This window comes from Trachemys scripta, chromosome 2 (genome assembly GCF_013100865.1).
Source record: "Trachemys scripta elegans isolate TJP31775 chromosome 2, CAS_Tse_1.0, whole genome shotgun sequence".
In the NCBI taxonomy this organism is placed as follows: Eukaryota; Metazoa; Chordata; order Testudines; family Emydidae; genus Trachemys; species Trachemys scripta.
In genome coordinates, this window is record NC_048299.1 from 195489922 (window position 1) to 195515133 (window position 25212).

General features: G+C 37.3%; 1 protein-coding gene across 1 annotated transcript in view; it reads left to right on the plus strand.

Annotated features, from left to right (window-relative positions):
* PIEZO2 (piezo type mechanosensitive ion channel component 2) overlaps positions 1-25212 on the plus strand; it is a gene marked incomplete in the record, with an annotated part of 436326 nt that overhangs the window by 78227 nt on the left and 332887 nt on the right. Inside the window, 1 exon segment of the mRNA XM_034762599.1 lies at positions 9680-9775. Coding sequence (XP_034618490.1) covers positions 9680-9775 — 96 coding nt within the window.

Sequence of the window (25212 nt, forward strand, 5' to 3'; positions counted from 1 at the left end):
AAAAACAAAATTGAAGCAAAATTGAAAACAGTCATTTCAAAATAGAAAAATGAAATGTTTTGGATTTTCCGATATTTTTTTTTTCCAGACAAAGCAATTGGGCGAGTTTGACATGAATTAATTCACACAATGTTTTGATTGACCCAAATATGCATTTTTTGGTGGGGAAAAAATGTAATAAAAAAAATCGATGTGTCTGGGACCAGGCTGCAATAGTCCTTCCTGCACCCAACAGAGCAATCTTAGTCCAGTGTCCTACAAGTTGTTTTCTCATACGGATCCGCACTGAATTCATCGGGGCTCCATGTAGACACAGGGTCTGTCTCCATGTATCACATTGCAAAATTGGGGCATTAGTTCTTGTACAAAAAGGCCTTGATCCAGCAAAGCATTTAAGTGTGTACTTAACTTTAAGCATGTGAGTGGTGCCATTATCACTGTTCCCATTCACTTGTTCACAAATGCAACAGATTTCAGTTAAATCAACTTAAACCTGAAATTTCTATTCTAGGAAAGTTTTGGTTCAGTTGTTCACATGTTTGGTGGGATTTCCATTCTGATGGAAATTCTTTGGTTTCATGCTTCTGCGTCTATTATTTAATGGCTTCCATGCTGATGATGCTTGTTTTAAAAAAAAGTAATGCGTTAGTTAAATTTGTGACTGAACTCCTTGGTGAAGAATTATGTCTCCTGCTGTGATTTACCCACATTCTGCCATATATTTCATGTTATACCAGTCTCGAATGATGACCCAGCACGTGTTGTTCATTTTAAGAACACTTTCACTGCAAATTTGACAAAATGCAAAGAAGATACGAATGTGAAATTTCTAAAGATAGCTACAGCACTTGACCGAAGGTTTAAGAATCTGAAGTGCCTTCCAAAATCTGAGAGGGATGAGGCATGGAGGATGTTTTCAGAAGACTTAAAAGAGCAACACTCTGATGCAGAAACTACAGAACCCGAACCACCAAAAGAGAAAATCAGTATTCTGCTGGTGGCATCTGACTCATGATGATGAAAATGAACATGCGTCGGTCTGCATGGTTTTGGATTGTTATCGAGCAGAACCCGTCATTAGCATAGACGCATGTCCTCTGGAATGGTGGTTGAAGCATGAAGGGACCTATGAATCCAAAAATGTGCATCCAAAATATGTAAATAAATGATATTCTATTATTAACAGTGCAATTAATCATGATTCATTTTTTTAAATCATTTGACAGCCCTAGTAATTATAGATTGTATCATAATTCATATATTCAGGGAACAAATTAAGGCAGCCTTAATTCTGGCATTCCTAACTGCTGAGTGTTTGACTTTGCAATCTGACTAACATTCCTTTAAAAAATAGTTTGTGTAATATACACGATGATCTTTCACTTGGTTTGCCTTGAACTTGTTAATCATTTGCACTAATCTGCGTACACCATGTTACATCCTTATTGTCCTGTGTAATTATTTCTGATGAGGGCACTGTTGTTACATTGTCATATGCATGATTTGAAAAGGGAGATACATTATTTATTATTTCTATTACAATTCTACCTAGGAGCCCTAGTCATGGCCCAGGGTCCCATTGTTCTAGGCACCTTCCAACATAGTTAGAAGATGTGCTCTACAAGTTGTGTTCTCCATTAAGTGTCACATATTTCAGTAATTTCCCTCCAACTCTAGCTTATGTACACAAGACTGTATTTTTAAAGAACTGCAAATGTAAAATGGGTAGAACTTTTGAGTTCAATGTTTTTTATGGAGTATTTCTCACAGCAAGGTGGTTATTTTTTGGTAACTTTCTTTTTGGGGATAACGATGAAAAGAATATAGCTGTAGACCGGGATTTTCACAGGGGACCACAGGAGATAGGTGCCCAATATCTTTGGCTTTGGGTGAAAGTTGGGCAACATCACTCCTTTGAGTTCTTGTGGAAAGCCCAGATCAACGTTCAATTCGCTTAAAAAAAATAGATTTAATTGGGATTGACTGAATATTTTAAGGTGTGAACAGCATCAGGTTTTTCTTTCAGCCAACAACATTGTTTTGCAATGTCCTAAACATTTTGCCAGCAGCACTTCTTCAAATGAAGATTTTTATCCAATATCTTTTTTGTTGCTGGCAAAATAGCATGAAAATTGAACCAAAATGAAGTCTATAGATAACAATCTTCCTTGAAGCATACCTTTGCTGAGCCGCCTTAATAAACTTTCAACTGTAAAGTTGTTAAACAAGATGCAAGTGCTATGCAATATCCTGCTGAAGATAGAAGAAATATGACTTCATTATAGTTGGCTGGATCAATTCCTCTTCATGCTAATGCACACACATCAGTCCAGAGAGGATGTTGCCAAGAATAATATATAATCTACTCAAGCCTACAGTAAAAGCTTACAAAAAATCTATTTTTATATAGTTCTTGAAAGAAGGAAGCGATAGCAGGCAGTAAATTAATTCCATTACTAAAAAGCCACTGCTGTTAATGTAAGGTAAATATGAAAACAATTTGAGTGGATGGCTAATTTTGTCTTATGCTGGTTATGGCTTCTCCATTTTTTTGCTACCGTCTTTGGTTTTTGCCATAGTTATCGCTTACAAACTGGGATGCAATAGACATCCGCAGTGCCAAAGTACACTTGCAATTCAAAGTATTTTAGTGGTTAGGAGGACCCCAGGTTGCAAAGCTTTTCAGAGTTTGACAGATTAGATATTTTCTTACTTGGGTGATGGTATTAATTCAAAAGACCAAGGAGGTATAAATCCATTAGCATTTCTCCCTCTCCAATGTATAAATTCTGTTTTGTCCTCCAGATTTTCTTATTTAGATGATGGACAATTTTAAAATTTCTCCAGAAAATCCATTGTGTGATAACTGTCAAGATGGAAGAACACAGAGTTCTGCATACTGAAAGTTTCAAATAATAAAGTATACCAGCTTTTAGCTTTGTCCCGATGTTTGTGAAAAAGATGAACACATATATCCAGAGGGTCATGCAAAAGAGCAACAGCAAACCTTTTAAATTCAAGAACATTTTCCATAGTACAGCTACCATATAGTTGTTTGCAGAATTATATTGAATGTTAAAAGTTAAATGATGACTAAAGGATATGGATATACAATTTTGCTTGGCTTCCCTGTTTGATTTAGGATGGATTATATATAGGATGTCCCTTCAGACTGATTCTGCATAATGCACTCATCTGTCTAGCTATTAAGGCTTGGCCTATACTAGAAAATTAGGTTGGTTTAACTATGTCAATCAGGGGTGTGAAAAATCCACAACCCCAGAGTGGCATCGTTAAGGTGACCTAACCCCTGGTGTAGACAGTGGTAGGTCAATGGAAGTTCTTCCATCCACCTAGCTACTGCCTCCCAGAGAGGTGGATTGCCTATGCTGATGGGATAACCTCACCCATCAGTTGTGCTACACTTGTGCCACTGTAGTGTGTTAAGTCTAGACAAACCTGAAGTTAGAACTGTCTGTAAGGAAACATTGCTAGTGGCTATTAGCGCTTAACTTAAAAATAAAATTCTCTGTTAATGGGATATGGTAGCAAATAGCAATCATTTGAACTGCCTCCATTATCTAGAACTAACATGTCTTCATGCTCCCCTGGCAAACTGTAATTTACTTACAGGCAGGTCTTCTCAGTGTGTGTGTGTGTACAGCATCTGGCACAAGGGGGCTCTGATCTCTGATTAGGACGTCTTGGCACTACTGCAATATATATAATTAATATTGCTAATAATTAATATTTAAAGCACAACAAGCTAATAAACCAAAACAAAGAAGGATCAATTTTTTTGGAGAAGCATGCCATTTAGAAATGCATTGGTTTAAACAAGATTAAATAACAGCTTTTAATGTTTTAAAATGTCTTTGCTAAATCACATATCAAAATACATATGCCATTTTCAGTAGAGTCTTTACTTGTTAGAAAGTAACCAGACAGGGAAATAATAAAAAGTTCAACATTTAACCTCTAAAATGAATTGCACTAACTGTACTAAAACGATATTGAAATAAAATGAAAAGTTTTAATTTGTAAGATCCCAAGCATAATATTAATTTCTCTTCTTAATTTGACAAAAAAAGATGCTGTAATTGCTAATGCCTGTGGAAAGATATCTAGAGAATTGTTCCTAAACAATAGCCAGAATCTGATAGTTTGACTAAAGAAAAAATTACATGTCCCATTCGTATTCTAAAAGTATTATTCACCCTAATATGACTTGGTTTTTGCTTGCTTTATTAGAGTACTTCAGGGTTTGACAATAAATATTTGCTATAGTGATTTAGGAATATTGAAAACTTGTATTTTATGCTATGTTCTAACACTGAAATTAGCCCCTAATCCCATATTATCTATATAATCATTTTGTGTTAACTTTTTAACAAAACATGTGGTAAAACTATTTTAAAAGGTATTTCTATACTGCGCATTTTAGACTTTTTCTGGCCAAATTCTGCACTGTTACTTCCATAAAACTCAACTGACGCCAAACTGGCTGAATGGGCTGAGGGCAGAAGATGTATCATTCTTTCACTATGTATAGACAGCAGTGCTCAGTTGTGAGAAAGGGTTCATTTATTTGCAAGTGTAATTTTTCAGCCATTTGAACAAATAATCTGATACTCTAAAGCTGAAATATTCTACATCTGTCATTTTTTGTTGAAAATAATTTGCATATTAGCAGTCTGCTGTCAAAATGTTATGCAGCTGCATATTATGTTCTAACAGTGGGTTGCTTCTGATCACTCTGGGATAAAGGTGTGTGAAACTGTCAGTAACTAATTTGCTTAAAATAAGTGTCTCTCTGCTGCTCCTGGTATCAGGCACAGCATTTCTCATCCGTGGGTCTAAAAAAGAAGTGTTTGAAACAGAAAGGCAGTAGAGGAGTCTGGTTAGATGATTATTCACATGGAATGAGTGCTATATATCAAGATAATACTTAGCTGAGTTCACTTGTAATAGAATAATGTTTGAATATGCAGAACCTTAGTATTTGCATTTTTGCTTTTTAAAAATTTATATCCCTGCCATCATAGTATCCCTAACAGTGAAAATGCTGGGGGGGAAAAAATCACATTTCTGGATATTTTTCATTAATGGCATTTAGATTCTATGGTGAGGAATGTGGTTAAAAATACAGATAAATCAAAACATGAGAGATGATATAATTTAGATTAGTCTTTTTTGCTTATATTTGCATGCTATGTGTATCCACCTTTGACTTGACAGGGAGGGGCACTAAAGTATTATCTAAGTGCAAATGTCTACATGTAATACATACTTTAAACTATATAGAGGTATTTGTTAACTGTTAATGAGAAAATCTACCACTTTTGGCGTAGGGGATGTTTTCCTGTTACCACATACATTATAATTCTTTTCATGGTTGTTCCATGTATTGTATAAAAATATATAGATTAGTAAGGATACTTTTATTTGCTTGGTTTTTTTTACATCCAATAATAGGAGCATATCAGTATAAATAGTCTTGTTTGGGTTTAAAAAAAAAAGCAAACAGGTGTGTGTGTGTATGTATATGTGTGTGTGTGTGTATGTGATATATATATGGAAAATACTGACTGTTATGGGTCTGATCTGCAAAGTTATTCATGCGTGCAGCCTTATTCTTGTGTTGGCTTCTCTGTGCAGGAGTAAAACTCTGCTTACATGAATTTCTTTGCAGGATCAGAGCTTATAACTGCTAACTCAGAATATAGAGGATGGGTTTAATTGCATTCAGTGCATCACAGTGTATCCTTTGTTACTATAGGTATTTCTTCACTGCACAATTAACACAGGTTCTTGCTTGGGTTTTAACCCAAGCTCCCTACCGTCCACACAGAAGAACCTCTGACCCAGGTTGATAGGTGCTTTTAGCCTAGGCTGGTTTACCCTGGGGGAATGGATTAGAGCCCGACTTCTGCGGTAACTTGAGCTGTGAGAATGCAGGCTACATTTTTTGAGTGCTGATAGTCCTCCAATGCCCTTCTCGCAATTACCATTGGATAGACAAGGAGAGAATCTTAGAGCATCTCAGAACCATGCCCCAGACACACACTGGCACGTGCAGAAACGGGGGAGCATGTATACACTGCTGCTGGGAGTGAGCCTCATGCTAGCGCACTCCAAATAGCAGTGAGGACATTACAGATCAGTCTGGAGCTTGGCTAGTGGGTTGGATGGGCTTGAGATCCCGAGCTGCAGTCCAAGCCACAGCATCCACACTGCTATTTTTAGCACGCTAGCTCAAGCCTCGCTAGCACATCTGTCTGCCTGGGGTGGGAAGCTTGTTCCCAGCTAGGCTGACCAGATAGCAAGTGTGAGAAATCAGGACGGTGGGTGGGGGGTAATAGGAGCCTATATAAGAAAAAGCCCCAAATATCGGGATTGTCCCTATAAAATCGGGACATCTGGTCACCCTACTCTCAGCTGCAGTGTAGATATAGAGCGGACGCAGTAACACAGGTAGAGTTTTGCTGTGGGAACACTCACACCTGGGTTAGGTGAATCTGGATACTCAGACATGGGTGCCAATGACACCTGCATTAACTGTGCAGTGAAAATGTGCCCTGTATGAGCCTGCTGCTGATTTCAGTGGTGGTTACTACTGCTCACTGGTTCTCAGGGCTGGACCGTAAGAATCTGTAAATTCTACAAATAATTTTATGTTGAAGAGTAAATACACTGCAGTTGTTCCTTAATGATCTCTTATCTCACTAAAAATGTGTGGGACCGTAGGCTTTTGCTCCAACAGATTTGCTTTTATAGCACATTAATCTCTTCCGTAATAATATACTGAATGAATGGAGATTAAACAATAAGAGATAAAAACAGTGAATGGATTGAATTATTTTTTTTAAGACTTAGCAATGAAGTTGTTTCTTACAGATTTATTTCTAGTGTTCTGGGAACATTAAAATTAACATAGGTCCGCCAGGAAACTAAATAAATATTATTATTATTATTATTATTAAATAAAATATTAACAACTTGCTGGAATGGGCTTGGATTTAAATGAAGGTTCTAAATGTTTAAGGCAATGCCTGCCATGTAAGTTACAACAGCACATTGGTGAAAGCTTTGGTAGACAAGACTGAGCTGTGAAACCTGTTGTTTTTATTGTTATGAGAGATCCTAGAGGCCCTGACCTGATAGTGCTAGACACTGTACAAACATAAAAAAGAGGCAGCCCTGCTCTGTAGTCTGTTCAGAAGGAGGATATTAATATACTAATATAGTGAAATCAGTGGGACTATTCATGTGATTAAGAGCTACAGGATTGGGTAGTTAGACAATAACTAAATGCCTTTATACAGCATCTGGTGCAAGATGTAGTACAGCAAAACATAATTAAGCCACTAAAATATTAAATGCTAGAAAAAATTGGCAAACATATTTCTATATAATTATTAGTTATTATTTTTGTTTTGTGGTGGCACCTGCAGGCAAGATAGTTAATTGGTTAAAATATTTCAAAATTTTAATTATTTTTCTAAGAATTTTAATGAAAAAAGACTTTTTGTGAAAATTTTGGCCCAGTTTTATAGCTCAACAGGCAGCTTTAACTCCTCATTCCAGTTGAACATACCTAAGAGATTATATGACTTTCCACCATGTACGAATATCAGCTCTTACAACAGACCCGTGTTCTAAGCATTATACCATTTTGCAGATATGCATAAATTGTTCCAAATTTAAGATAATTGGATCCTGATTTTCAGAGGACTGGTACACTCCCTTTTGGCTCCCATTGATTACAGCTGGAGTTGTTGGGAATAATCAGCTCTGAAAATCAGGCCCTAGAAATCTCAAATTGGGCACCTAAAATTAGTGGATGTTTTTTGAAAATGTAGGCTTTATTGAGATGTTGATTGGTAACAGACAGAATTAATGTAGTCTGGAAACAGAACTTGGGAGTTCCTTGCTAGCAGTCCTAGTTGAGGCTACTCCTGAAGGTCACAGAGGCTTCACAGGTAAATTCTGCAGCTGTAGAATACAGAAGACCCATGTAGTTTTTTACATCAGAGTAATCTCTGTCAGTTTAGAAATTAGTCACACAGCAATTGATGTTGTACAAAACACTAGTCAGTTTTGCAATCATAAATTACAACTACTGTATAACTTTGGTTCTTTAATAACCAAACTTTTCTTTATTGTACCATTTATAAGTAGGGTGGGACAGAAGTTATGGTGATCAGAACAGGCTAGATCGAAGTATGTTGATTACATGCAGAGTGTAGGCCAAATTCATTCTTGGTATAGCCCTAGTCAAGATTATGATGATACACCAGGGATGAAGTTGGCTTAGTAAATCTAACTTTTTATTTAGGAAACAAATTTGAACAGAATGGACAGAGTAAGCCAATACCTTTCCTCCAAAAGTTAGTCATCTTGGAATTAGTTGAGGGAATTGATTTGATGATTTTACTTACATTCCATGATTGTGGTGTAAATAAATAGGAATGTTTTCTTTTTGCTCCTTACTGCTCAGTATTTGGCTTATCTCATAGGAAAAGCTGAATGTGGTAGGTCTCATAACGTTTTAACATCTGCCATGCAGTTGGATTACATCCTGCTGAGTTTTTAATAAAGAAGTCCATATGCTTGACTTGCAGCATAGTCTGCATGTACAACTCTGAAGTTGCAAATACTGTCTTTAATGCTATTGCTTCTTGAACAAATGTCTCCTGAAAGTATCCAATTCAGTGAAAGTACAGTAATGCTAAACATATGAAAAAAGAAAAAGCAACACTGAAAGACATTAATAAACTGCCTCCTTTGCAAAACACCTTGTATTTATGTTATCAGCATGAGATTTTAAAATATCACTGGCATGGAGATCTTACATGGGGGTTTCACAGTTTTTTTTTCTCACTACAGGATCTTTTGTTCAGTTTTACCATATGGTGTTTACCTTTGGTCTTAAGAAGAATTCTGGAATGAGCAGAGTGCTTTTTAAAGGATAAACACTAACTTAAGTTTTGGTTCCAGAATTTTGAGTGGTTAAAAATAAAATAAAATAATTATAATATAATAAAGAGTGTTACATTCTATTCTGCATAACCAAAACAAAGAGGAGGAAAATGGAGGATTTTTTTTTTTAATTTCACTGGATACAGTGTATAACTTTATGAATTTAGCATATCTTCCTCATTACTTAGTAGTAGTAGTAATAATAATCATAATAATGTATGAATTTAGTGCCTTCTACCTGAGGATCTCAGATGTTCATGATTTAAGTATTGCTGTACTCCTGAGAGATAGATAGCATTATCCCAATTTTATAGATGAGGAAAATGAGACACACAGATAACAAGCGAGACTCATCCAAGGTCAAACAGGAAGTTTGTGGTGCATCTGGGAAATGAACACAGGTCTTCTGACTCTGTCTTCTGCCTTAACCACAAGACCACCTTTCCTCTAAAATGAAATGTATAATACTGCAGGCATGTTTTGAACCACTATATTTCTTCCTTAAATAGAACCTTTAGTGATTCTGTAGAACAAATACAGAGAGTGATACAGTTATCTTTTTATGTGAAGAAGTGTAGTAGCTATAAGCATTAGTCAAATATGCAACTCATGGTAAATGCAATTTGTCTTTAAGTTTAAGTATTCCAAGATAGACTGGCCAGATTAACAAACATACTCTCTCTTTTTTCCATTGCAGCATGTGTGTTCCGTTACAATGGGCTCTCTTTTGTCTACCTCGTCTACCTCTTGCTCATTCCTCTATTTTCAGAACCCACAAAAACAACCATGCAAGGTAAGAGTTTCCCTGATGGTTTTTTAAAGGTACATAACATGTAATATGTACAAAAATCTTGTAGTTGGTATAAGATGGAGTCTTACACGTATTTCTTCAATATACTTTCATTGGTTTGAACTTTTTCTCCGGTAAGTGAGCTGGTTTTGTAATTTGTCATGTAAACTCACTGAATCTGGTTTTGGAGTGAGTACTCCTGAGTAACTGATCTGATTAAATTCATCTAAGGAGCGTTCTTTTAACAATGTATATTTTAGTCACCTATACAGACATCAGCACCCCACTGATTTCCCCATTACCATGATCTTGTAAAGCTTTTTTTTTTTTTTCAGTTTTACAGCTGCAGAATAACTAAATGCACCATAGATAAAATTACCCACATGTCACATAACAGCCGCACTTCAATATTAAAATGTGAAAATAGGATTCCAGAGATGAAAAGACAAAATCCATTTCAGAAATAGGATATTTGTTATTCCAATGAAGTATATTGCAACAACAAATGGGTTAATCTGTAAAAGTTAGTTCTCAGAAGTTTCTGGGCAACAGTATTGTAACTTCAGGATAATTGAACAGTCAATGAAAATTTGCTGGGGTAAGGTAATATTTCCTTTTTGTGTTTTATCGGTGATATATATTGTCACACAGTAGCTTGTGGGAGCTGCTTTAGTGGGTAGATCTCTGAACGGGTCCCTGCAGTTCAGAACTCCCCATCATGTGGCTTGAATCAAACTCTTGTATTAAAGCAGTTATTGTATTCCCAGTTCACCTTCAGACTACAATAGTATCTCTTCAAGAAACATTTTATTTTTACTCAAGTGAGCGGCGGGGTGAAGAATAAAAGTAAGCTTCTTCAACATGGGAGTGAAGGAAAAAGATATTATATGGGGCCCTCTTGGGGCTGACGTTGTAGGATGAAAATGTTACCTAAATTATTGGCTTTGTTTTGAATGCTGTGGGTACCATGAGCATGTAGCACACTTCCCCTACAGCAGCTCTCTTGAACAACACGCTGCACCACTGTGATGGTTAATGGAAAATCACACCATTTTATACAATAAACATCCCCAATGAAACAAACTAGGAAATCTAGACTTCAAACATAAAAAAATCTCAAATTACTAGGCTCCTACGGAACTCTTACCATCAGGTCCATATAAAGACCCTATAACATCTCTCTGAATACAGGGTTTCTATTACCACATCAGTCACCCTAAAGGGGTCTCCCAGGTTGCATCTGGAACTACCCCTTTCCATTTTCAGCAGTAACTCTCAGTCCACCCGTCTGGTTCAGTTTATACTCTCCTGGCAACCTCCATCTGGTATGTTTCGGGATGGGATCAGTGTGGCTCCTCTTCCTTCCTGAGCATCAGTAGTCTTGACCTTCTCCCAGGATAGCTTTTGTCTGGCAGTTTTGTTTTCAACATGACTCTAGCTTCTAATATTCATATAGATAGACATAGAATCTAGAGTCATATCACTATCTATCTATCTATCTATCTATCTATCTAAAAAAAATCTGTGTTTCTGGAAAATAGTTTGCATTTGATCCAGTGTTCTCCTCTTTTATGTCTGACCTTCTGAACAATAGGTAAGAGAGAACCTGAGAGGGAAGGAGAGTCATCCTAGTCAACTGTCAGTTTGAAAGACACCGGCCTCTTACCTTTTTAGCTTATAGTAACTTGGTTGAGTAACAAGTCATACACCAGTGTACATTAACCAGCAAGTAACCTACTTACAAGTGTTTTAATGAGAAGAAATAACAATACTCCTGCTAAAAAACAGCAACCATTTCAGTGTCTTGCATATGCAAATTCAATTGGCAGTTACACCATTTACCCTTCCCTCCTGCCCCCCGGTCAGTGACCTCAAACATTTTTCTTCTTAAATTCACTGAAAAGATTTCTTGAGGAATCTTTAACTTTGTCTAAGTGCAGCCTCCTATCCCCTTTTTTCTCGTTACTGGGGAGAAGAGATGAGAAATAGAAACTTTTAGGAAGTTGTAATATTGTTGTTCAATTTATAACACACAGATAAATCATTTAACTACAAATGGTTGTTTTTACCAAATTAGAGTACTGTGTTCTGTTATAGGTCTCACTAAGAGTTAATGCGCTCACTTATTTATATGATCTCTATTACAATACTGAAGTGTTTGAGCACCTACATATACAATATTTTTATGGGGAAAAGAGGTTTTTTCCCCATCAAGTTCCATTGGAGGAGAAGGAAATCAAAGCTAGTCTTGTACTATGGAAAATATGTCCTCACCGTACCCATTAATTATGACTTTCACTGTGTTTTATCCCTGTCAGTGTAAATGCTGATGCTTTTTTGAAACCTTCAAAGTAATTTCCAAAACAATATCATGCCACATTGATTTCCACACGTTAGTTACATGTAGGTTAGAAAATGCATTTAGTTAATCCATTTTACAGTAAATGTGTTCCCGTCTTTTAATGTATTATTTTGATTACAGTAGCACTTGAAGAATCCAACCAAGAATGGGGCCCCACTGTGCTAGGCACTGTAGATATAGATAATGAGGGACAAAGTTTACAGTCAAAATAGACAAGATATTCAAAGGATGGCAGAAAAGAAGTATTATTAAACCTATTTTACTGATGGAGAACTGAGGCACGGCAAGAATAAGGTGGACTTTTCAAAAGCGTATCGTCTTCTGTTGACTTCAATAGGAGCAGAGTTAGGTCAATGCTGAGTGCTTTCGAGAATTCCACCCAAATGGCTTGGCCAAGGTAATACATCTATGGAGTGTGTGGCAGAGCCAGGGACTGAACTCAGAAATCCCAAGTCCCAGTTCAGTAACTTAATCCCCAAACTATCGTTCCTTTGCTTTTAATCTAAAAACATTGTTCTCCTGTATTATGGAATAAAAAGGAGCATTCATCTTTCCCTCTCTATAACATTCACTAATTCATATACTTCCACTATGGGTCCTCTTAATTTTCCCCTTACCAAAGCCCCTGTAGTTTTAACCAGTCAATCCCCCCAACACCAGAGTGGCATTAATGCAGCGCTCTGGCTGGGGCCAAATGGGTGGGATTAGTTTATGCTTGGATGTATAAGTGCACAGTGCAGCCAGCAAAAACAGAATTGAAAAATAAAATAAAAAGGCATAAAAAGCAAATCCTCAAAATGTTAGAAAATCCCAATCTAAGTAAAACTGTCAGTCATCTTTACTGTGGAAAGTTAGAAGGACAGTGAGAAAATGAAAAGTTAGTAAATGCCCAGATGTGGATTAAAGTTTCTCTTAAAAGCGCTGAAGGTGATACATGAGACGGAAACAGCAAGCCTAGAAGGGGAATACGGGTGCAGCTTCCTAGCCAATATCCGGTTACCATGTTGATTTTATATGTTTTGCTTTTTCTGCCCTTTTTTGTGCCAGCAAGAATGATTGACAACTTAAATATAGTTATTTTCTAACAACCACGTGTGATATTTTTTGACTGTCATCCTCATCCTCTCATTTTAGTTTTGTTTTTTAATTTATTGGATTTAAAACAAATTCTGAAGTGGTTTGATGGATACACTTTAAAACTATCCAATATGTGTCATTGTCAACAGGGCTTTTTCAGTGGGGAGTGCTTTCAAAAAATTTCAGATGGTCTCATAGTAATTTTATGTCATGGTGCACTGCACAGCTCATAAGCTAGCTACAGTGTGATGTCTTGGTGCATTTTTTATTAAGAGTGAAATAATTTAAAATCCAAACTTAAAATGTTATAACAGACTGTCTGAGGAAGATTGCTATTAACTTCAAATGTGTGGAATGTGGAGGCTCAAATACCTTAGCTTGTTGACTTTTAAATTATATATGTGTGTATGTATATCTTTCTCTATCGTATGTATGTATAAATATAAATATAAAAGGGGAAATTTTATAGCTATTTTAACTGGAAATAGCCAAACCACCATTAAATCATAGTCAAAATGTTAAATAAAGCAAACTTTCTTCAAAGTAGAAAAAATAAACATCTCACTATGTCTCCATATTTTCCTTTCCTTCTTTCCTTTCTCTTGCTATACTTCACTTTTTAGTCTATACAATACCTGAATCTTGTTACCTATTTTAATGTGTTCCCTCCAATTAATTTTTCACTAAAGTCTACTCTTTCATTGTATGTTTTTTGTTTGTTTTTCACTTTCTGTTCTTGCCTTTTTCCCTCCATCTCATTGTTACTTTTGTGTTTTTTCTTTCTGTCCATTTTTCCTCACTTTCCCTCTCTGACCCATTCCACTCATCCACCAACCATTTACATTCTTCAATCACCATTCCCATTCCTCTGGGTCTTCCCATCCATCTTTCTCTTTCCCTTGGCTCTTCTACTATTTCCTCCTCTTCCTTCCCCCTGGTTCTTTTCCTTTGTTCGTCTTCTCTCCTCCAACTTCCAAGGAGACACTCACAAAATGACTACAGGTTAGTATGTTGGCATGGACAAAATCAGTATAGTGGAAATTTTCTTTTAGAAGTTTTGAGAGGGTGCATTATTATAAACAATGGGGAGTAAAATATTGTATTGAACTATAGTGTACATGAAATCCCTTTTTAACCTCTTTCTCTCTTTATTCTGTAATGTTTATCTTCTAGAAAAATGTGATCACTAAAATAACTCAATAATATTAATTCTTACCTCCTGTTTTAATGCATATACATTCTCCTTTCTTCATGAGTTATGCTCTTGCCTGTTGATCTGAGATCTCATCCATCTCTAAAATGACATATTTTCTCCATTTAAAGCTAAAAAAAATTAAGATATTCAATTGACTGAAAAAATTAGCTGAACATGTTACTTGCTGAAATACTATTCAATCATTCAAGGAACTGGTTGAATAATGGAAAACGTATTCACAAATAACCTATGCATTTAAAATTCATTGGGTTCATTGTTTGTTCATCTTGGGTAGTTGTTTGTTCAACTCTGCCGCTAATGTTTATAGCTCTTGAAATCAATTACTATTGACTATTACTATGACATTAACATAAACACAGTGTAGCATTCTTTATGTAAAAATTATAAAGAGGACATATCAGTGCAGATAACAGGTTATTTCATTTGAGTATAGAGGTGGTTTATAACTGCTTAGGCCAAGTTATCAAACGTGGCAATAGGAGCTGTTCTTGATGCAACTATAATTTTGCAGTAATTCTAAAACCATATAGCTTTTTAGGTAGTGGTTTTCCTTATACAAAAGTGTCTGACTAGTGACTGTTTTATTACCTACAGTAGCTCTCTTGAGACAAAGAATAAGTAGTAACAGTTTAATAGACCAGTTGCAAACACTAATTCTGTTGCCCTGATTGGGAATCAATGGAGTAATGTGTTTAAAACAGTTTTAATGATAGTGTTATTTCTGTCTTGAAAGAGTAGACTAAGTAAAGTTATATTTTAAATGTACTTGGCTTGGACAGCAGAAATTACTCATTTATCAGTACTGAATAACTGGTTTTCCTTAATAGAAGTGAGATTGCATTCTGTTAAATTTACTCGAGTTGCTAATTTATATTATGGTAGCCGTGAATAAGAAGCTTTCTTAACCAGGTAGTGTTTTTAAAGTAATATACCTCACTTTAGTAAAGCAGTGGATCAGATCCAGCTATCGTTACTCATGCTGAGTAACAAAATGAATAGAGCTACTTTTGGAATAAGATACTACTCAGTGTGAGAAGACTGGCAGAATCTGGCCCAAAATAAATATCTGCTAGGTATTTTTATATCTCGTTTGGCTGAGGAGCTAATGTAATAAGAATTATCCATTTCAAATATGAATATATTTAAACAGTGCACAAACCTGCAAATATTCAAGAATATTTTTTTGCCCAGTTGTGCTGGAAGGAGAGGAGACACTGGATGTGGTTTAACTAGGCTGCAAATTTATTCTTAAATGTCTGGGGGGTATCTGGCAGACAAAAGTGTATAGTGCAGGTAATTCCGTAATCATTTCATATATACCTGGTAAGCTTCCGTCAGCCCTTCCCATCCCTGATCCTGTCTTTTACCGATGCTGTTTACAGGAATTGATAGAGAACATAAGGTTTGTAGGGAATATTTGTGCTTACAGGCATCTTGGGCTTGATTAATCAAACTTGCTAAGGAATGAGTTCATAAAACAGAAATTTAGTCCTTTACCCTGCAAAGACTTATGTACATAGCTCTTATGGTCTGTGAGTAATCCCATTGAACTCGATATAGAGGTAATAAATTCAACCACATTTAGAGGTTTACAGATCTGCTACTGTTTCTATGCTAAGAGAGCTGATTCTTTAGCTGAAGTGGTAGGAGCTCATGCTTTTATATTCAGAGGTCCTGGGTTCAGCCACCACAGGCAACCCAAACAGGGCTGGTGTTACATTTGGCCTTGCCACTGGTAACCATTAGTCCAAGCCATGTTTTCAGAGACAGAGGGAGAAATCAAGAATGCTAATGTCCTGCATTCCACTGCTGTCTCACGAATACCGTTTAACCCAAACAATTTGTGTTTTGTCTCCCCCTGTATGGGCTGATCCATCTAGGAGGAAATAACATGCTTCCCTCCACTAGCTACTTGTATAACTGAAATGGAAGATTTCAGAGTAACAGCCGTGTTAGTCTGTATCCGCAAAAAGAAGAACAGGAGTACTTGTGGCATCTTAGAGACTAACAAATTTATTAGAGCATAAGCTTTCGTGGACTACAGCCCACTTCTTCGGATGGAAGAGGTCTGTTGGGTGGATCTGAAGGTTGTGGGTTCACTTTTGGGGACTGGATAGCTCAGGATGTGGCTAATGCTGTATACAGCCTTTCACCTGCGAGTCATCAGTTTGTATCTTTCCCAATTCTGCAGGAATTAAAGTTGCTCCCCTCTAATAGATATTTAGTAACCCCTATGTGAGATGAGTTTGAATCCCCATTCAAACACGCCACTATGTTTTGCAAAAGACTAGAAGCTTTTCAGGACAGGGGCTTTCTTTTACTATGTGTTTGTTTGGTGCCCCCACCATAGGTCCTGATTGTAGTTGGATTCTCTAGTAAGTGTTCATACAGCTGGGGCAAAATGGTCTTGTTCACCGTGAATTTGCGAAAGTTGGCAGTGCTGTAATTGTCATATATGTTGAGGAGGAAGAGTGGGAGTTAAAATATCAGAACAAAAATATGGTTTAAAATCTCATTTTTTGGAGGGGGCCTGACTCATGACTTTTGAAATTTTTGGCTTAGCAATACTGTACGTTAATATGTGTTTCAGAATGGTTCCATCCATACTGTAATTGTGTAACCACAGAGATAATTTCTTCCATTTTTTGGCAAAGATTTATTGCCCATTGGCTTTTAGGTGTCAATTATAAAGTACACTGAGGAATAACTGGGTTGCTGACTAGAGAGGGAGAGTTGTTTGATGTCCCCAGAGCTACTGAATGTTTTTGTATAAGCTTGAGGCATCAGAGAGATTTATTTATAGTTCAGAAAATGCTTTTGAGCAATTAAAAATGTGATTTTTACTGGATTGGGCATGTGTCTGTTTATGGAGCCATGCCAGTCTGCTACATAAACATCCTTTGGCTCAAAATACTGCATCTGAGCTAGGTTTCTTCATTTTTAGCATCATGCATATTCCCGGGGGTGAACAATGGAGTTCATTATAACTAACAGGCCAGATCCAGGAGTACTTACTCATTCCTTACTCAGGCAAATTTTAGTAAAAATGAAGCAGGTCTTTAAGATCTAGCCCAACATTGGAAATCCTCTTGCTTTTCATAAGTGGAAAACTTTTTTGTTGCTAATATCATATACTGTTCTCACTGCTTTCATATCAAACCATTTTGGTGGGGAAAATAATCTTCTTAAAATTAATTTTAAGTGAATTTGTTGCTTATGAAAAGCATCATACTGACTGCCTTGGAAATGGCAATGAATCGAGGATTGCCAAACCACCACAGCAACTGTACCCTTTGGTGTGTCTCAAGCTTTGCAAAGTGGCATGCTCTAATGTGAGAAGATAGATCTCTGATTCTGTGTTTGTTTACCCATGGCCTCTCTAAAGAGACTGTCAGCAGAGATTCCAGGTAGATGGCTGATCTTATGCTGTGGACACTAGTTTTCATTTTCATCATCATCATTGTTTAAGTGCCAGATGTGTTTTTGGAGCTGAATAAAACACAGAATCCAGACAGCACCTGGCCCTAACGTTTACAACCGAAGCAAAATAGGCATGGTAGACCAGGTAAAATGGGAAGCCAAAAGGAGAAAATAAATAAGGTTTTAACTTTAGCTTATATTATTAAATCATTGATGCTTTTTTGTGTTATTACAGAAAATGTATATCTTCAAGAGTGATCTGAATGAAAAGAAGAGTAGTGTCTTTGCAGCCTGGAGTTGGATAAGAGCTCCATAGGTGGGGCAGCATTGAAGAAGGCCTGGAGATAGTTGTTATGGTGTGAAAATAGGGCATAAATGGAGGCGCTAGAAGTGTGGGCTAAGACACTAGTTTATTTCACGTACAGGCCACCAAACTGCTGTCATGCTGTTTGGCCATTCCCGTTATGGCAAGGACCTGGTAGTGAAATCCTCCTTATCCTTTTATCCCTCAAATATTCATAAACAGAGGAATAGAAAATGACTTTAGGGTGTGTCTAGAGTTAAGTAAAAAAATTTAGTTGCTGAATCTCATTGTAATGAGCAGTTTTGTACCGGAACTAAATTTGTCTACATTTAAGAACATGAGATTGTGGTGGAGCAGATACCCACCCTTGTCAGGAAGGAGTTAGAGCACCTCTGGGCTCAATCAGTCTCAGCCTGGTGCAGTTTTAGGTATGCCTACACTGCATTGTGAACCTAGGTCTTTAGGACCCAGGATTTTCGGTGTTTCCAAGCCCATGTTTGAGCTTCTAAACTGAATTGTGAACCTGGCCTTACAATTGCTGGACCTGGGTCTCTCAGCTGTGCTAACGTGTCCATACTGCACTATGCAGATCTTCTGACTCAGGCTCTAGATCGGGGCAGGCAAACTTTTTGGCCTGATGGCCTCATCGGGTTTCATAAATTGGATGGAGGGCCGGTTAGGGGAAGGGGTCGTGGCCCAGCCTCCACCTTCTATCTGTCCCTCATCCAACCCCCTCTGTTCCCTGAAGCTCACAGCCCCGCTGCCCAGAGCATTGCGCCGGCGGCAGAGCGAGGAGGGACAGCAAGGCTTATGGATCTATAATTACATATGTCCACGGTCCAATTCCTACTTTCCATAGGAGGGGCCTAATGTCTGTGACAGCTTATAACTTTGTAGTGTTCAGAGGACACGGTGGCAGTGTTGAAGGTTTCCTTTCGCTTGATAACAATGGAGAACTGCTGCTCACAGCTCATTTACTGGAACTGTGTGGAAGGATTGAGGATTTGCTCCCTAGTGAGAAGAAGAAAAAAGAACGGTGGATTTTACTAGATGGGGAAGGTGATACCATGTAATTGTATGTTTAAGTATTGAATATAAAATAGTAGCGGACGTATAAAGCTACCTGCATCTGTTTTTTATTAAAACACTTTTGTTAGCCCCCTTTGAATACCATTATATTTTAAATAATCATGTTTGATTATGTCGTCATAAAGGCAGAGGGAAGAAAATCCAGTAAATCATTAGGTATGTGTTTTTATTATAGTGATCAACCTAAAGATGAGCGGAATTCCTATAAAAGCAGCGTGTGCCAGTGTTTTAAAAAGCAATTGCAGCTGTTTTCAATTATTCTTCTGTCGATACTGCCCCGCCCAAGATCATAAAATCATACTACAGTACTTCAAGGCCTGCCCTGAATCCACCATGTACAATATTGCAGGCAATAAGAGGATGCCTGAAGGAGCACTTAAAAAAGAGCTGCAGAATGAACTAGCCAGCAGGCCAGGCAGTGACAATGGTATCATTTGGTTGCAACCTGGTCTGTTCATCATAAATCTCTTCTGTTAGAAAACTGCCTGACTTGTACTACTTGAAATTTGTCTGCTGGCGTAAACTTCCTTCCTCTCCAGTAAATAAACCATATTTATTTGTGGTCTATTTCTCTTGCCTGAAGGACTTATTCCTGTCCCTAACCCTTACCCAGTTTTGCTTCAGACAGTATATATCTTGTTTAACATGCAATCAGGTGAGACTGGGGATGGTTAGTCGTCGTGCCTATGTATTCCCCAAAGAAGACACTCTGGAATGGCTGGCTGCTGTTTTCTGTTTCATTTGTCAATGTACTTCTCACCATTTAGTAGACAGGAGTAGAATGTAGTGATACAGCTGATCAATAACTGGCAGTAGAATGTAATATCGCATGTGTGTGTTATAAAGACAGGCTTGGACCAAACCACAGATCTGACCCTAACCTGAACTTTGTGGCTGGCCCTGTCTCTGTAATGGACTGAAATCTTGAATTCAGACCCCCTGATATTTGAAGAAGTTCAGATGTAGGCCCAGATTTTGCATCTTGGTCCCATTTCTAGTGCATATTTTAAAAAAATTTAAAATAAAGCCCATGTTGGAGGCATTGGGTGGGGTGGTTCAGCTCTTCATAGCCCAGGGATAGATCCTGGAATAACAATTTCAGGAGACACAATTCCTCCCCAGAGAGCATGGGCTGTCGGCATACTACATCTTCCCTTTAGCTGGTCCAGCTTTGCTTTCCCCTCTGTTGCCACACAATTTTTGACCCAGATTTCTGTAAGAGTTCGTTCAGTACCATAGTTAAAGAAGAAATTGTGAATTCCAGGTGGCGACAAGGACCTGTCCCTGGCAGCCCTATAACACGAGAGTGTTGAGGAACATTTATGTTAATTATCCTTCCATGTGATTATTATCCTGACCTTCTGCTGACCTTCTGCTGTTTCCTTTTGCTGCCTCAGTCTTGCACTGCTAAATGACACATGACATTAGGGCTTTCTAATTTTAATTAAAATGACTTGACAGTTTTTTAGATCACTGAGAGCATTTAGAAACCAGAAAATAAAGACAACGGGGAGAGATAGAGAAGAAAATTAAGTCCCCACCACTCCTACTGATATTTCCTTTCGCCATTGTCTGGATTTACATGTGTAGCACGTTGTTCAAATCACAGGCACTGAATTTAGAGTTAGAAAACTATTCCTTTACAAGCAGTCAGAGCAAAATATTGATAGATTTGGATTAAATTATTCATGATAATGCTTTTTTAACTAGTGTGTCTATATCCTATTATGACAGTTAATGTGGGTTGTAGTAGTTAGTAAAATAAATAGTGTTCAGCAGGCTAGTCTGTTTTGTTTGTGTGTTGTTTGAGCTGAAAACAATAATAAGGTGCTGATTCACTTGTCTTTATATTTGAATAGCAGTAACTGATTCTGTCATTAAGCCAGATGTTGTCCATCAAATATTTATCATGTAGCCATTCCAAAGGCTTTTAAGGATCCATGCAATTGCTGCTAAGTTACAGAACAGAGCTTTTTCGAATATTCTTTTTTTTAATTACTCATGTTTGAGTTCCAAGGGTTTTTATGCTGCTATTTCATGTAAAGTTAATTCCCATAATGCAAGGAGTATGAGAAATAAACAGGAAGAACTGGAAATGTTACTACATAAGATAAATTATGACTTAATTGGCACCACAGAGCTGGTAGGATAAATCTGATGTGTGGAATATTGGTATAGAGAGCGATAGCTTCTTCAGGAAGGACAGGCAGGGGGGAAAAAAGGCGGAGGTGTTGCATTATATGACAAGAATATAACAGTTGTTCTGAGGTCCAGAAAGAGGTAAGAGGAAGACCAGCTGAAAGTCTCTGTGTGAAGGTAAAAGGGGAAGAAGTAGCAGGAACATCATAGTAGCAGGTCTCCAGGCAACATCAAATCAGCAAGAGAAAGAGGATAAGGCATTTTTAGAACAAATAATTGAAGTATCCAAAACAGAAGACCTGGTAGTAAGGTGGGACTTTAACTACCCAGACATCTGTTGGAAAACTAATACAGCAAAACACAAAATTTCCAATAAGTTCTTGGAATGTATTGGGGACAAATTTTTGTTTCAGAAAGTGAAGGAAGTAACATGGGGAACAGCTATTTTAGACTTGATTCTGTCTACAGGGACTAAGGAAAGGAAGGAGTCAGAGCAATAGAATAAGGACAACAAACTTCAAAAAAGGTTTCAGAGTAGCAGCCGTGTTAGTCTGTATCCGCAAAAAGAAGAACAGGAGTACTTGTGGCACCTTAGAGACTAACAAATTTATTAGAGCATAAGCTTTCGTGGACTACAGCCCACTTCTTCGGATGCATAAACTTCAAAAAAGCAGACTTTAACTCAGAGAACTGGTATGTAAGGTCCCATGGGACGAAAATCTAAGGGGGAAAAAGAATTCAGGGGAGCTGGCAGTTTCTTAAGGGCACAGTTTGAATAAGTGCCTTTAACATTATCCCAGTGCAAAGGAAAGATAGGAAGAAAAGCAAGAGGCCAATATGGCCGCATCAGAGTTCTTTAATGACCTGAAAATCAAAAAGGAATACTAGACAAAGTGGAAACATGGACAGATTGTGAAGGAGGAGTACAAAAGAATAGCACAAATATGTAGGGACAAAATCAGAAAGGCTAAGGCACAAACTGAGTTACGTCTAGCAAGGAACATTAAAAGGCAATGAGAAGAGGCTCCTGAAATAGATGAGGAGCAAGAGAAAGATGAAGGAAAGTGTGGGTCTTCTACTTGGTGGGGAAGGAGAGGTAATAACTGACATCAAGCGCACTGACTTTTTTTAATGCCAGTTTTGCTTCACTCTTCACGAAAAAGGTTAATGGTGACCAGATACTTAACACAGTTAATTTTAACAACAAGGAGGAAGGAATGTAAGCCAAAATAGAAAAAAGAACAGATTAAAGAATATTTAGATAAATTACATGTATTCAAGTTAGCAGGGCCTGCTGCTATTCACCCTAGGGTACCCGAGGAACTATCTGAAGCAATTATTTTTGAGGTTAGGTGAGGTTCTGGAGGAGGGGAAAAGGGCAAACATACCACCTAGCTTTAAAAATGGGAACAAAGAGGGCCTGGGGAATTACAGCCTAACTTCGATACCTGGAAAGTTACTGGAACAAATTACTAAACAAACTATTTGTAAGCACTTAGGGGATAATAGGGTAATAAATAATAGCCAGAATGGGTTTAAGAACAAATCATGCCAAACTAACCTCATTGCCTTCTTTGACAGGGTTACTGGCCTAGTGGATGGGGAAATCAGTAAATGTGATATATCTTGATTTTAGTAAGGCTTTTGACATAGTCCCACATGACATTCTCATAAGGAAACTGAAGAAAAGGGGTATAGATGAGATTACTATAAAGTGGGTGCATAAATGGTTGACAGACCACACTCAGTAGTTATCTATGGTTCATTGCCCAAGTGGGAGGACATATCTAGTGGGGTGCCAAATTGGTCTGTCCTGGGTCCAATACTAGTTAATATTTTCATTAATGACTTGGATAATGGTGTGGAGAATATGTTTATACAATTTGTGGATGACACCAAACTGGGAGAAGTTGCTAACACTTTGGAGGACAGGATTAGAATTCAAAACAACCTTGACAACTTGTAGAATTCATCTGAAATCAGCAAGATGAAATTCAGTAAATACAAGGGCTACACTTGGAGGAAAAAAATCAAATGCACAACTACAAAATGGGGAATAACTAGCTAGATGACAGTACTGCTGAAAATGATCTGGGAGTTACAGTGGATAACAAATTGAATGAGTCAACAATGTGATGCAGTTGCGAACAAGGCTAATATAATTCTGGGATGTGTTAATAGGAGTATTGTATGTAAGGCATAGGAAGTAATTGTCCCATTCTACTCTGCATTGGTGAGGCCTCAGTTGGAGTACTTTGTCCAGTTCTGGGCACCACATGCTAGGAAAATTTTGAGAAAAGACGACTATGGGGGGATCTGATAATAGTGTTCTAATATGTGAAGGTCTGTGATAAAGAGGACTGATCAATTGTTTTTCATGTGCACTGTACATAAAACAAATACAAGATTAAGCGGGTTTAATTCAGCAAGGGAGTTTTAGGTTAGATATTAGGAAAATTCTAACTATAAGGTTAGCTAAATTCTAGATTAAGCTTCCAAGGGAGATTGTGGAATCCCCACCATTGGAGCATTTTAAGAACAGGGATGGTCTAGGTTTACTTGGTCCTGTCTCAGCACAGAGGGCTGGACTTGATGACTTCTCAGGGTCCTTCCACTTCTGTTATTCTATGACAATGGGAAGAAAGAAGAGTTTGAACTAGGCTACTTTTCTCATTACACCTGCGTGATCTCAATAATGAATACAGATCTTTTTGTGTAATGGCATAATAAACCACACATTTTTGCTCATGAATACTTCTCATGTGAGTAATTCCATTTGGTGGGATTAACTTCTGTACAAAGGTTTACTAGATCTGTCCCAACAATGCTAGGGAAGTTTGGGGGAAATAAACAGTTCCCTGAAAAATATTTCATAGAAGCAGAAATGTTAATTGAAATTTTTTTTGCTTCAAAGTGTTTCATAGTTACCTGTAAACAGTCATGTGACATAGGGGACAGTTCAGTGGCAAATGTTGAAGAGTGATAGGTGTGTAATTTTCATTGTGTTTTGGATACCTTACCCAGACGAGCAGTTGATTCCCATAGGACCAGATCTGTAGACCTTAATTTGGCAAAACTCCTATTGTAGTAAGACAATGGGAGATTTGCCTGAATAAGCACTGTAGGATTTGATCCCTAATAAAATGAACCAAACTCAAGACTATTTAAAAGTATTCCCATTATTGGTGAAGATCAAGTAATAAAAAAAATGTATGTAGGATCCATAATGAATGTTAAATTTCCTTATGACTAAAATTTCAATGGGAGCTGCAGGGTCTTGACAGCTCTAAAAATCAGACCACTTATTTAGGTATTTAACTTTAGACACCCAAGTTTGAAAATTTTAGTTTGTATTTTTTCCAAAGGAATAGCTGTGTGGTTGGAATGTGTACTTTGTTGCCAAATGTTCATTCAAATGTCCATGCCAAACTTATTAATTCTGTTATATCACTATCAAATAGCCGGGTGAACTAACTTCATTTTTTATTTGAAGAGATCAAGAAACATTTGCTTTAAATGTAAAAACATGACTTTTGGGATTCTAGTTATCTATTCTGTATGTGTATGTTTATAAGATGACATTTTTTACTGCTTTGTAATTGAGTTGGCTGGTGCTACATAATATGGGAAGGAAAACCTACAAGGGTTTTTAATGGTGTGTGTTAATAAAACTTTAAGACTTGAAACCAATTTTAAAATGCTTAAAAGATCTTCCAAAGCTCTGATGTCAGGACCAGATCAATCTATTCTCACTTCATTTAGCCTGACCCAAGGAAATGTGTTAAATCCCATTCCCAAGAGCCTTTTGCGGAGAAGCAAAATAAGAGTTTTGC